Source organism: Vanessa atalanta, chromosome 11, assembly GCF_905147765.1.
Source record: "Vanessa atalanta chromosome 11, ilVanAtal1.2, whole genome shotgun sequence".
NCBI lineage: Eukaryota > Metazoa > Arthropoda > Insecta > Lepidoptera > Nymphalidae > Vanessa > Vanessa atalanta.
Genome location: NC_061881.1, coordinates 1,833,621 through 1,848,648, shown reverse-complemented (window position 1 = coordinate 1,848,648; position 15,028 = coordinate 1,833,621). Strand labels below are relative to the sequence as shown.

Genomic DNA, 15,028 nt, shown 5'->3' with positions numbered 1-15,028 from the left:
TAAAGATATGTTGTATATATAACATGTCATAAATTATTTTATTCTATGCATTTACTTCGTTATTCAAATTTAAACTTTAATTTGTAATTTATTAAAAAAAAAATTGACTAATAAGGTTACACTATACAAACATATGAGCCTACAATGTTAATTTATAGGTAAAATACAAGATATACAAGTCATAATTAACGAAAACCCAGCCTTTTCTATATATATATTTTTTTTTTTTTTTACTCATAATTGACGATTTGAATCTACAAAAAATACAATATGAAGTTATTTGAAATACTTTTAAACAGTCGACACATTTTGTTAACGAAATAAGCTTGATCTATTACATAAAAATTAAAAAAAAAAAAGGTTAACGTCATTATGACGTCTAACGTCATTTTTGACATAGCGAATTTAAAATTACACAATTATTGTTTTTTTTAATAAAACCTTAGTTGAAGATACTTTTAATTAATTTAATTAATTAATGAGATGTTATAATCAAGCTTCTTTCGTTACGCGTTTATTTTATGTTACATTTAATTAATCAAGCGTAATTTCATAGTTTACAAATTCTCAATGTAATACCCGTCCTCGTTGTTCAATCTTGATCGCCTGTAGTTATCCATCTGTAAAATAAATTATTTGTAATACATTTTTTACTATCGATGACAAATTTAAATGTTTATCACGTAATAATTAAATCTATAATTATTACTAATAATGCTATTTAAATAATATTCATGAAGAAGGCACTTTTTAAGGAAGGCGAAATTGGCAACATTGCCGCGTCATTTTACGCGCGAAATTAAGACTTACTTTATATCGACATAAAAAAGTGAAGTTGCTTAAAAAAAATTAAGATCAAATAAATATTGGTCAAATTATTTGATTAGTCGTCTTATTGCGTCGACATTTTCCTTGGTCAATTTTCGTTTAAATTCGCACTTTGGCGAAGTTGGCTTAAATTATCATTTGTATATTGGCTGAATCAAAAAGTCCCTGGCTTCATGAACTGTGAAGAACAAATTTAAAAAAATAAAATATATAATAATGACAATATACACAACAAACAAACGGTGATATTTAAAAACATCCTTTTTAGTATTACGGCATACTTGTCATTTTAAATATTTGCAGTGCAGATTTATGTTTATAGATTTTTTTTAATCCCAATTATTAAGACAAAATAGATGTGATAACCGTTGACTAAGTACAAAGAATGTATATTTTTTTATTTTAATAATATTTTGAACAGTTCATTCTCACCCAGTATTTCAGAATATTACGTAACTTCATTTTGACAGCATCTCTCATATTGTTTTCCTCCCGATCATATACGCCTGTAATAATAACATTTTTATTTAACGATAATATAAATAGGTTCGTAAAAAATTGGTGCCTACTAAGAGACTTATTGTCATCATGTATTACACATTTTTTGACATTGCACTTAATTATTTTTTTTATTCTGGTCTCCGTTTTCTCAAAATAATTTCGTGAAGTTTCTAATTTGAAAATCGAATACAATATTTAATAACTTCATATTGTAGCTATAATCCTATATCTTATATATTAATAGCGTGAGCCGATTTTTGTCCCAGTGATTGTGGGACGATAGCTGCACATACAAAATCAGGTATGGTCTCATTTTGAAAAGCCGTAGCCAGCCGTAGATATACAAAAAAATAAAAAAAATATACTAAATTGTTACAATTTAACAAAGAATTAATTTTAGAGAGCAGAAAAAAGTCACAGGCTGGTTAGAGAACACTGCTACGGCTGTCTTATGAAAAAAAAAAAAGAAAAACGTAAACGAAATTAAATTAAATTGTTATTGATAAACTCCAATTCTAACTGAACTAATGTATACTATTTGACATTAAAAATTTAATTGAAATAAGTTTTCAACATTTCGGCGCCAAATGTAGATGAGTGTCATGCAGTTTACAATGAAATTTAATCATAACAAAACCATATCATAGGTTTCGAAATTCCTAAACAAATCTTCCTCTGAATAAACGCGAAGTTTCGCGGGCGACCCACTATTTCTTCATTGTTGTTCGTTTTTTGCCCAGAGGATCGGAATTGCGATTCGAAGGGGAAATGCCAGCAATCTTGCCACCATTCCACGCGGCCAAGATTTATAGAGTAACTATTTATAATTCATATTTAAGGCCTTAATATTAATAATTATAATACTAAAAACGAAAATTATCCTTCATGTACTGTATTGATAATAAGTATGACGTCATTATGTACAAAATAAAACGCTTCTACGACACATCGTTCAGTGGAAGCGTAATGCTCGTCATAAAATCAATCCGCTCGTAAATATATCCTTTGAAATCTTCATTGTTATATCCACTTATCGCTATTCAAAGTCAGATCACCATCAAAAATTTATATCACACTTTTCATATCATAAATTATAAGTATATGATTAATACGTGCATTTTCATTTTACACGGGTGATGTAGCTGTTGAAGTTGCCTGTAGTGTACACAGATCTATAATATATTCATTAGCATTAGATTTATATTTTATATAAATATATATTATCTGTGTATTTATGCATCTGTCATCTCGAGTGACACACATCGCAAAAGCGCGGGAAAAGAGGATATATAAAATGTGCGTGCGGTGAAGACGGTGTGTGTGCACAGCGAGCTGATATTTAAATATAATATGTATTTATTTTATTTTATTGGTAGATCGACTTTACATGTTTACATTACATTGCCTATCAGTATTTTATACATATAAATGAAAAATCACTTTAAATTAATTTATTCGATTCGATTAGATATTACAATTAAAAGTTGTGTATTAATTTGATCTCATACGCCGTGAAATATAGATAATTCTTTATAATGAGTTCGAAATTTGAATTGACTTTAACCAATAAGCATATTGCCATTAAAAAAGGAATAACGTTAAACATTTTTTCAAATCAAATATCGAAACCATTCCAATAATAAAAACGAAATAAACAAAGATAATAATTTTTTTCATTCAAATTTCGAATATTTGTAAACGACAAAGATATACCTCCATCTCTAACAGGGATGATGTCGTCACCAGGCAGGTTTCCATATCCGGAGTGGGGATATATGGGATGTGGTGGAGTCTCCTCTTGACCGAGCTGCCGATTAGCCATGAGCTCGGCGTTCGATGTCTGAGGATAAAATATTTAATTTATGTTCGTTTTTTCGTTCGTTCGTTCGTTCGTAATTGATATCACTTTATTTTATGTTCGTTTAAATTTCATCACTGTTGTGTGGAATAGTTTTTATATAAAATATTATAAAGAATAATCATAATATATTTTAATTATTTGCAAAGGTCTTTCGACCCGTAGACTCTGAAAAGACTTAGAGATTACTTTTTATTATTATACGGGAATATCCAACGCAAGCTTAAATATTTTAGGAAGCAATAAATTTTTATATTATCTTAATTATGGGTTATTTGCATTTCAACCACTGTCACTCTTTTGTTTTCACAACGTTAAGATAGATGCGAAGTGTGGTCATCATGTGACCACGAAGGTTATGATCACGATTGAAACCCGAGTATAATAAATAAAACATAGAATAACACAATAATTATAATTATTTGTAAAAAGCATTTTTTAAATTGTCCAAAGAATAAATCGCATCATATATTCTTGAGGGTAATATTTAAGAAAACATTTCGTAAACGTCAATCCAGCTGAATTTCAAGACAATCGCATATAATATAAACACATAAAATACAAGCATTCGCTTTTAGAAATAGAAATTAAACACAGGATGTGTTGCCAGTGTTCGAAATTCAACCGTAATTATTATTGCTAGAACAGATTTTGGAATAAAGTTATTTTACGCGGCTTACTACGGCTACTTAATAGTAGAGCGAGCTGGCAGAATTTATCACGTTAAAAAAAAACGTTACACCTCCAGGTGACCTATTCCTCTACCTCTCTTTACCGCTTTCTCTTTCTATTATATACCGTTTCATGAATTATTATTTAAATTTATTTATTGTTATTATTATTATAGAGCCGAGATGGCCCAGGGGTTAGAACGCGTGCATCTTAACCGATGATTTCGGGTTCAAACCCAGGCAAGCACCACTGAATTTTCATGTGCTTAATTTGTGTTTATAATTCATATCGTGCTCGGCGGTGAAGGAAAACATCGTGAGGAAACCTGCATGTGTCTAATTTCAAGGAAATTCTGTCACATATGTATTCCACTAACCCGCATTGGAGCAGCGTGGTGGAATATGCTCCAAATCTTCTCCTCAAAGGGAGAGGAGGTCTTAGCCCAGCAGTGGGAAATTTACAGGCTGTTTATGTTGGTATGTTAAGTTATTGTTATTATTTTAATTCACATGGGATTTTAATAACATTGTCAATCAAAGGAGGATTTGATTTTGAGAAATTATACTCGCGCGAAGAGTGCCCATCTAGTTTCACCGATACGGGTGTACATGCAAACAAATCGATGGAGAAAAAGTTCATTAGTTTTCTATGTTGTCTTGGGTCTGGGTGTTTGTACCGTCGTTACTTCTGATTTTCCATAACACAAGTGCTTTAGCTATTTACATTGGGCTCAGAGTAATGTATGTGATTTTACTTCTTTAAAAAAATTGTACAGAATCTTACTTTTAAAACTTATCAAGTAAAGCGTGTCTGTGAAGTTCATTCTAAGAAACATTTGCGAGGCAATTTGTTATTAATTAACAATGTTATTTTAAACAAAGTTGTTTGACCCGCGGCGTCGATATATACACACCGCAACTCATGAGTCTCGATTGTTAGTTTGTTTACAACATCGGGTAAACACCCTGCGGGCAATACGGACAAGGCCGCGCCGACGGGAATGCATACATGCACCGTTCGGTAATCACATAACAGGCAATCTGATTACAACGAAATTTACGTTTATCTTATTATTTATTACTGTGTCGTTTTAGGTAATGGGTTTAAAAAGAATCTACTACTGTTATGCCTTCAAAATTAAATTGAGCCTGTAATATTGACCGTACCGATCAATCTCTATCGTGTCTTCTCCGCCTATAGCGAAATAATATGTGTCTCGACACAACTAAAATTTTTTTTTTATGTATCCCTATTATTGCGGTGCCATTTTGTAGGAACTGGACTTACGGTAATACGTATACTTTACAAAAATCAAAATTGCGTCAAACCGTTTGTCAGTTGTCAGCAGTTCACTATTGAGACACTAAATTAATTCTTAAAGAATCGCACTGCACTGCGGTGAGTTTCGATTTTATTCTTACATAATAGTTCTACTATTCTTAATACACTGTCTTATACATTATGTATTTCTTATATCTATTAGAAATAAGCTAAATAAGGATGTTAATTGGTTGAAATTAATAAAAAATATAAGAAGAAATACTTTGTTAGGTAACTAAGTCTAACAATTATTCTCAAATCGTACGAGACGAATATTGTCGCTCCTTGTCTGTTTAAATACTCGGACTCACTCGCTTTGTGGCAAACTGGGGATTTACCTAGACAGGTTTGCACAAAGACTATTTAGAAAGAAATAGGTAATGAAGTCTTACATCCATCATATTGTCACCAGAGTCACCGGATCTCTTCCCGTGGCCGCCGAAGCAGGAGTGCCCGAAGGCTGAACAACCACCTGTGAGAACAGAACACATCATAATTAATTGTTTCTATTTTGAAGTATATCCATTACATACAAAATAAATAAGGAGATTTATTTTGCAATGCCTAACCAAAGAAACTCTTATATACATACAAGAAGATACAAAATTATTCGAAGAAGGTTTTATTATACAAGCAGTGCTTCGTGGTTTATGCACATTTCAAATTTAGAACATTGACGTGACGATTGTTAATTCATGGTGTTATATTTTATATATCATTGAATAAAAAAAAATTATATACGGCTATTATAAGAGCGTCAAAAGTAAACCTGCGAATATTAAAAGAAATGCAGGTATGTCCACCAATTATTTAATAGAAAAGGCATTTGTCTCATTTATATCCGCCAATCAACAACTTAGACAACCTCTACCCGGATATTATTTTTCCTTAGCAATCAATGTTAACAGGCAGCTACGTAATTATACGCATTTTATGAGTAAAATCAATTTTCACGATTCCTCGAAATCAAAAATATCTATGATGTTCTATTGACTAATTTTTTTTTACAAAGAAAACCGATTGTTCATTTTTGAACCGATTTCATTAAAGAAATCGTAGGAAAACATTTAGCAAGTCACGTATTATGTAATAAGTTAAAGGTTAATAAATATAACTATTCTTTATTTGAATAAAAAGCATGATTATTTCTTTTAACCAATGCTTCGACAAATACTTCATTATTTGTCATACGTCTTACCGAACATGTCGATTGTGGCCTTGATGGAGTTCTAGAAGTGCAAGTACAAACGATTACATAATTAGTGCAACAAGATCTATTGGAATTCCTAATGAAAATATGTTCACGCATCCATCAATCCATCAATAACAATAAAATCCTCTCCTTTATTTGTAGATTTTTTTAGAATCGCTGGGAATAGGACGATAAAAAGAAACATACCTCTTAATATGGTTTTAAATAACCTAAACAGTCATCTTGCTAAGTTAGTTAATATTCTTGTTGTTCATAAAAAGGAATAAATGACTTGTCTTAGTGCAAAAAGTAAAACCTAATTATCCCATGTTCTACTTTAACTCTGATTCGCAGTGACAGTATTAGCCAAAAAATTTTATACAGCAACACTTGTCCTCTGCCATCTTTCACTATCCTCATACTCATAAATACATACTCTACTACTACTAGTAACTGGTACGTTCCCTCACAAATCCCACCTTCATCACCACACTGTCGACCAATTTGTATTCTTGCTTTCTTACCTAAAATCTTTAAACGTATTGTCCACTTTCAGCACACTCTATTACTGTCAACATAACGAATTGATGTTGTCTTAGATTTTCGCGATTATTACACATTGAAATAAAACTAGTTTTTTTAATCTATAGCACTGAAGAACTTACGCAATAATAAAGACATTACAGTCCTCCGAGCAGATAAGGGAAACGCGACCGTTGTGATGGATACGTGTGATTATAACCAGAAAATTTCCGCGATTTTATCGGATGTAAAAACTTATAAAAAAGTAACTAAAGACCCTACTAATAATATTCTTAAAAAGACATCCGCGTTAATATCTAAACATCAAGAAAAATTAAATCTGGACAAAAAATCACTCGTGCCTACATGTGCAAAGCCACCAAAACTGTATGGGTTACCTAAGATCCATAAAACTGGTGCTCCGCTGCGTCCTATTGTAAGCCAAATCGATACACCAACATATAGATTGGCTCAACACATAGCAAGGATATTATCACCCCTCCGAGGACACACTGCGGCGTATGTCAAGGATTCTTACCAGTTTGTTGGTGAAATCAAAGACCTTAAATTAACCAACAACGAGACAATGGTTAGTTTTGATGTCCAGTCATTGTATACCTCCGTACCCATACAAGACTGCATCGAAATTGTCAAGAGGAAGCTACAGACACACAACATGCCTATTGAATATGCAGAGCTGTTACATCACTGCCTCACATCTGGTTATTTATTGTGGAATGATGAATTCTATGTACAAGTTGACGGAGTAGCCATGGGTTCCCCAGTATCCCCCGTGGTCGCTGATTTATTCATGGAAGACCTAGAGGAGAGGGCTCTTCACTCCGGACCAATAACACCTAGGTTTTATAAACGGTACGTAGATGACACTTTCACAATACTACTTAGTGATCTGACATCTGCATTTTTAGTACATCTCAATTCTATAAATAAAAACATTCAATTTACTATGGAATTAAAGGCAAATAATTCTTTAGCTTTTCTTGACATCCTTATCATCAGGAATCCTGACAATACATTAAGTCACACAGTTTATAGGAAACCCACACACACCAATAAATACCTCAATGGTGACTCGCACCACCACCCTAGTCAGTTAGCTACCGTTGGCAAATCTTTGTTTCAGAGAGCCCACCATCTCTGCGATGCTGAACACCTAGAGGACGAGCTACTTCAGGTCAAGCTTGCACTCCACCAGAACAAGCTGCCCGTGCCTCGCCAGCATCGCAGAAGCCGTATCAAGCCACCCACAGTTGAGCGACAACCTGCATTTCTACCATATGTGAAGGGAGTTACAGACAGGATTGGCAATATCTTGAAGCGAGCTTCGATTAAAACCATTTACAAGCCTCATAAGAAAGTGAGCCAGTTCTTGAGACCTATCAAGAGTAATATCCCTTTACAAACTGCGGGAGTATATAAACTCGAATGTGAGTGTGGTTTATCTTACATAGGTCAAACAAAGAGAAGCATCGGTACTAGGGTCAAGGAACATATAGGAGATGTCAAAAATAGGCGTTCTTCAAAGTCTGCAGTCTGTGAACATGCTCTGGATAAACCTAACCATTTTATTCGATTTAATAATGAAGGGAAATGGGGTAGGTATAATAAGACACGTCTGCACTGTTTGACAATGTTTTTAATAATGAATATTAAATAATCAAGTAAAGCTGTTCGTTGATTGAATGAGTGGTGAGCGAATGTGAATGAGTGAAAGATTGAATAATATAATGAAAGAGAAATCTATTATGTATAGAGGCTTGAATTTTTGTATATTCCAACAGTCCCCCTCAAAAATACAAGTTAATATAATATAATAATACCATAACATAATTTCTTTCATTACTCATTTTTACAAATAAAATACTAACTATTTAGTTACATAAACCATAGTTTTATTTATTAAATAAACTCATTCCTTCATTTACTTGATTAACACAAAACATGAATTATTTTTCAAAACAAATTTAAATTCTTTCTTAATTCTATAAATCTCTTGGAGGGTATCGCTTTTGTGAACATGTCAGCTAGTTGATTTCCTGTGGAAATAGGTTCTAGCTTTATTATTTGATTAGCGATTTGTTCCCTAATAAAATGATATTTTATATCTATGTGCTTAGATTTTTTGTGATTTGTGGGGTTATTGGCAATACATATACAACTATTATTGTCTTCAAATATTACAATAGGCTCTGTTATTTGTATAGAAATACTATTTAACAATGACCTTATCCAGACTGCTTCTCTCACAGCCTCAAAGAGAGCCATGTATTCAGCTTCCGTTGAAGAGACGGCGACAGTATTTTGTTTTCGTGTGGTCCACGAAATTGTACAATTATTAAAGGCCTTAAACAAATAGCCAGTTGTACTTTTTCTGTCGTTCTCGTCACCTCCCCAGTCGGAATCTGCATACCCACTTATTATCTCTTTATATTCAGATTTTTTATAAACTAATTTTAAATTAATTGTACCTTTAATGTATCGTAAGAGATGTTTTAAATATTTCCACAACTCTTCGTTATTTTTAGATTGATATCTACTTAATATATTAATACAAGCACAAATATCTGGCCTTGTGCAAAGCATTGAATACAATAGGCATCCTATAACATTTTTACAAGGTGCATCATAGTGAGTGTCTGAATTTAAAGCTACAAAATTGATTTTAGAAGGAAAAGGTGAATTCGATGGATTACAATCTTTCATAGAAAATTTATTTAGAACATTTTGCAAATATGTTGTTTGATCTAAAGAAATTGTATTAGTTGTTCTTTGAATTCTAATACCAAGAAATAGTTTTAAGTCCTTCAAATCAGTCATTTGAAATTTTTGCATTAAACTGTTTTTAAACGCTTGTAATAAATTACTATTTTTAGTAGTAATAATTAAATCATCAACGTACAGAACTATATACACGTTTTTATCTATACAATTTTTATCTAATATGTACAGACAAGGATCTAATTCAGAGTTCTTAAAACCCATTTCCTTGAGAATGAGATCGAACCGTGCATACCAACACCTGGACGACTGCTTTAGGCCATATAATGTTTTATTCAATTTACAAACCTGGTTATTACTTGCTAAAATACCTTCCGGTACTTCCATATAAATATTTTCTTTCAATATACCATTTAGAAACGCGGTTTTAACGTCCATGTGGTGTAAATGTAAATCAAACTGATTTGCCAGTGCTAATATAAATCTAAAAGTAGTTATCCGAGCCACTGGTGCGAACGTTTCGTGATAGTCTTGTAAATACTCTTGAGTGAAACCTCGAGCAACCAACCGAGCTTTATAACGTGTAGGTTCACCAAATTCATTATTTTTAATTGTAAATACCCACTTGCAACTTATAATATTAACATTTTTCGGTCTAATGACTAATGTCCACGTTTGGTTGCTTCGAAGCGACTCAATTTCATCCTGTATAGCGTTCAACCACTTATCAGAATCGTGCCTATCGAAGATATTCTTATATGATGTAGGTAAAGATTGCGTATCATTAAAAAGAGATAAAAATAAATCAGGATCGTGCATTTGCTTATAATTCTTTGGGGGTAATTCTCGAATTCTTTCGCTACGTCTTAAATTAGTGGTATTCGATGAACCGTCCAACGAATTGTCATTAAAAGAATCTTGTTGTTGATCTATTTTTAGCTTTGCCGAATCAATTTCGGGCTTACTAAATTTTGAAAGGGTTTCAATGTTGTCACTACTGCTACGTGTAGGGCGTGATTTTTCAAAGTTTAACTCGTCAAAAATAACATCGCGAGCTATAAAAACTTGATTATTTTCGATATTGAATAATCTATAACCGTTTGCATCGTAACCGATCAATATTGACTTGAAAGATTTCTCATCAAATTTAGTTTTTCTAGCTTTGTTATGAACGTATGCAGTAGATCCAAACATTTTTAAATGATTTATTTTCGGCCTTTTACCATGCCACATTTCGTATGGTGTTTTATTTATCAGAGTTTTAGTGGGTAGTATGTTAATTAAATAAGTAGCTGTTAAAACAGCTTCACCCCAAAATATTTTATTTAATTTCGCACTTGTAACCAATGTTCGAGCCATTTCGGTTAATGTACGATTCATTCTTTCTGATACACCATTTTGTTGTGGGGTGTAAGGAACCGTTAAATGATACATTATCCCTTTGTCAACACAAAATTCTTTGAATTCGTTTGAAAGATACTCTCGGCCATTATCGCAATATAAATTAACAACTTTAGAATTAAATAAATTTTCACATTTTGTTACGTAGTCTTTCATACATTTATATGCTTCAGATTTAGAATGCATCAAATACGTTACTGTATAATGAGTAAAATCGTCAATAAAAGTAATAAAATAATTTTTATCATCAAATGTAGGTGGTGTAATAGGACCACAAATATCGGAATGAACTATAAAAAGTGGCCTATTTCTGACTGATTTATCTTTTGATTTTGCAAAGGGCAACCGCGACTGTTTACCAAGTATGCAAGACTCACATAATGTATCATTAGGCATAATATCATTAATTAGGTAACTATCATCAATTAAGTTTTTTAGAATGTTAAATTTATTTTTGTTTAAGTGACCTAGACGCTTATGCCATAGTTCGTAAGATGTAGAAGTTTGAGACAAATTTAAATTATGTTGAGATCGCGTATGCACTTGAAAAACTAATTTAAATAAATTATTACTGATAACACTCGATACTAAACACTTGATACTATTGTTAATATAAACACTGTTATTTTTAAATATAACAACCATACCTCCTTGTTGAATACGATATACAGATATTAAATTACATGGCACGTCCGGCGCATATAATACATTATTAATCGCCCCTTGAAAACCTAAATTAGTAGTGACATTTATTGTACCTTTACCAAACGCTTGAATGCTTTCATTGTTCTTAGCTATACCAATTTTAATCGGTATTGTGAACTCTGAGTAGGAAGAAAATAATTCCTTACTATTTACAACGTGGTCAGTTGCACCCGAATCTAAAATGAAAACAATATTATTAATATGATATTTATAAGAATTTGACAACTTACACGTTGAAAACATAAATGCGAAACTGTCCTCGTTATCGTTTCTGATTTGCAAAGCGCTCGCAGCTGCTGTTTTACTGCCGCTCCATTTTGTTGTAACTTTTTGAAAAATCGACAATCCTTCTTCATATGATTTCGTCGTCCACAATAATCACAATATAATTTTGAAATTTTATATGATGAATTTCCGGCGTATGACTTCTTTTTACAATAATTATATGATTTCCTTTTATCGAATCCAATTTTGTTCTGCGATTTGAATTTATTCGTTGATGTATGTAAAACTTTGAGTTCTGTCGTCGTGGTATTCTTTAGTTTGACTTCGTGATCTAGAAGACGAGTTTTTACAAAAGATAGATGCAATTGTTCCTCTCCAAGTGTTTCCAGTGCCGTTATAACACCATCGTATGATGTGGGTAGAGTTAAAAGTAAATGTGATATTTTATCCATCTCATCCAATTTTGCACCAGCCGATATTAATTCGGTAATGATATTATCGAAATTGTTAAAATGTTCGAATAGTGTCACATCTGGCTGTAGTTTCATATTAAGTAACTGTTTACGTAAAGCCAATTGAGTCGCTAAGCTCCTCCGCTCATATACTTTGTCTAGTTCGGCCATTATGGATTTTGCAGTAGAAGAACCTCTTGCAAAGCTTAAAAATGTGTCACCCAAGTAATCTACAATCGTACCTTTTGCTAGCATATTCTTCTTAATCCACTCATTATCTGGTATTGGTGGTGGTTCTTCGTCAATAACAGGCAATAACTGCATTTCTTCTAGTAGTGACCTTATACGAAACTTCCAAGTACTATAGCGATCACCGTTAAATTGTTGTATATTTCTTTTACTTCTCGAATCCATTTTGAGTAACACTTTTACTATTAATTTTAATTATTTAAACAACTTTAAACATGACCTGGGCCCATAACCTGAAGGGAAATGGGGTAGGTATAATAAGACACGTCTGCACTGTTTGACAATGTTTTTAATAATGAATATTAAATAATCAAGTAAAGCTGTTCGTTGATTGAATGAGTGGTGAGCGAATGTGAATGAGTGAAAGATTGAATAATATAATGAAAGAGAAATCTATTATGTATAGAGGCTTGAATTTTTGTATATTCCAACAGATAAACAACAGATCCTCGCTAGAGAACACAGATTCATTCCTAGAATGATACGCGAGGCTATTGAAATTCAAAAACATCCGAACTTCAATAGAGAAGATGGTTGGAGACTTTATAACACTTGGGATCCACTTATTAAAAATTTAAAATCCCAAATCCAACAGACTGCAAGACCTAAAGATACAGTTAGTGCCTTCTGCGTGCAACCGGAACGCTACTCAAGATACCAATTAAGAAATCGTTGGCGGTAGTTGTAAATAATATTTCTTTTTAATTCGAACAGACAAATGTCACCTTAGTCTGCCCGTGACCACGAACACTGCAAAGTGCTCGAAACGTCGGGATGTTAAAATAAAATAATTAATTTACGCGATTAAATCCGTTAAAAAAAAAAAACTAGTTTTATAACGAATTGAGCCTATTTTAATCTGGCTTTCATATGGAACCTAAAATTGTGTTGGCATTCACGAAAGTTTTGGATGACATTAAAAACGGAATTGGTTATAGCCACATTTTAACCATAGCTTTAGTAAACTTCAGTAACCCCTTTGATACTGTTGATTTTAATATTATTCTAGTCATCTTAGACTCAATTTACATATCTTCAGATGTTATTGATTGGTTTCAAACCTATTTAAATGGACGTCAACAGTTTGTACACACTGGAGACTTTTTCTCTCTTTATTGCAATCTACGTGCTGGTGTTCCTCAAGGGAGTATACTCTACCCACTTTTATTTTCTATCTTCACCAACACTGTTACCAATCTTCTTTCTCTATCTTTTCACTTGTAAGCTGAACAAAGGATGAAAAACTTCCTACGTATTAAAACCAATAAGGTGCTTGCTAATCGTCGTGTCCTTTCGATTTTGGTCTATGCATACGGGATACCCTGAATATGAGAAAAACTCAATGAAAAGTTAAAAAATTTAAACGCTTTCCAAACTTTACATTAGCTTATCATTTGGACTGAGGAAATTCGATCATATTTCGCATCCATAGTAACATCCTGACCTCAAGTTTTTTACAATAAGACATTTTTGTAAATTACTTTTAAATGCATTATCTACCTCTGTACACCTGGATATCTGAAGGAATGCTCTACTTTTCTTGGAAAAGAATCAACTGTTTAACTTAATCTTAGGTCTTAGAGTGATAATAAGTTAAGTATATTACATATAACATTTCCAAATACATACAAAATATATAGCGAAGTCTAGTAGTAGGGTTACAAAAATATATAATAATCAGTAGGATCTTATTCCTAAGATACGCCAATAGATATTCCACATCAAAATAATATATTATAAGCATATATTTATGTTTAATTTACTTTTAGGAAATATATCTTATAATATATAATATATCTTGCTTTTATGATATATATTTTGACAAATGAATACACTAGGTATTCTTTAGTTTATTCCTGTACAGGTCTTTATTAATACTTGATAATTGAATTTTAGCATTGTATTTACAAAATAAAGCTTATTTCATAATTAGCTTCACAATCCAATGCCACCTCTTTTTATACACCTTTATTCTACTAAGCTCCTACAAGCACTCTGGAATTGACGTTTTAGAAGATTATATTAAATATACAGCTACCGGTTTGAAATACTCTTTACCACGAATTATGTAACGTGGGTATGTTAAAAAGGACCCTTGCTTTTATCTTAACATTATTAAAATCCAATTTAATGAATAATTTATTAACTTTTGTATGAAATTATTTTGAAAATAAACTTAAAACTAAAAACCCCTTGATAAGACCATTGTCAAAAGCATCTTCCAAATACCATTATAAGGTTTTTTGTAATAAAAGTAATGAAGTGATGTTATATTTTGACGTTATAATGTTTTATTCTAGCAACGGCAACATTTACAAGAGTCAAATTGGACCCGATGGAACAGTAAACATCGAACCACTTTTA

The 15,028-nt window shown here is 32.1% G+C and overlaps 1 protein-coding gene across 1 annotated transcript in view; it reads right to left on the bottom strand.

The window, feature by feature from the left end:
* Positions 1–459: 459 nt before the first annotated feature.
* LOC125067498 (neuropeptide CCHamide-2) overlaps positions 460–15,028 on the bottom strand; it is a 38,514-nt gene continuing 23,945 nt past the window's right edge. The window contains exons 3-6 of the mRNA XM_047676158.1: positions 5,572–5,651; positions 3,043–3,169; positions 1,261–1,334; positions 460–620 (exon numbers count right to left, since the gene is read on the bottom strand). Of these exons, the coding sequence (XP_047532114.1) occupies positions 558–620; positions 1,261–1,334; positions 3,043–3,169; positions 5,572–5,651 (344 nt within the window). The 3' untranslated portion in view covers positions 460–557. The remainder of the gene's footprint in view (positions 621–1,260; positions 1,335–3,042; positions 3,170–5,571; positions 5,652–15,028) is intronic.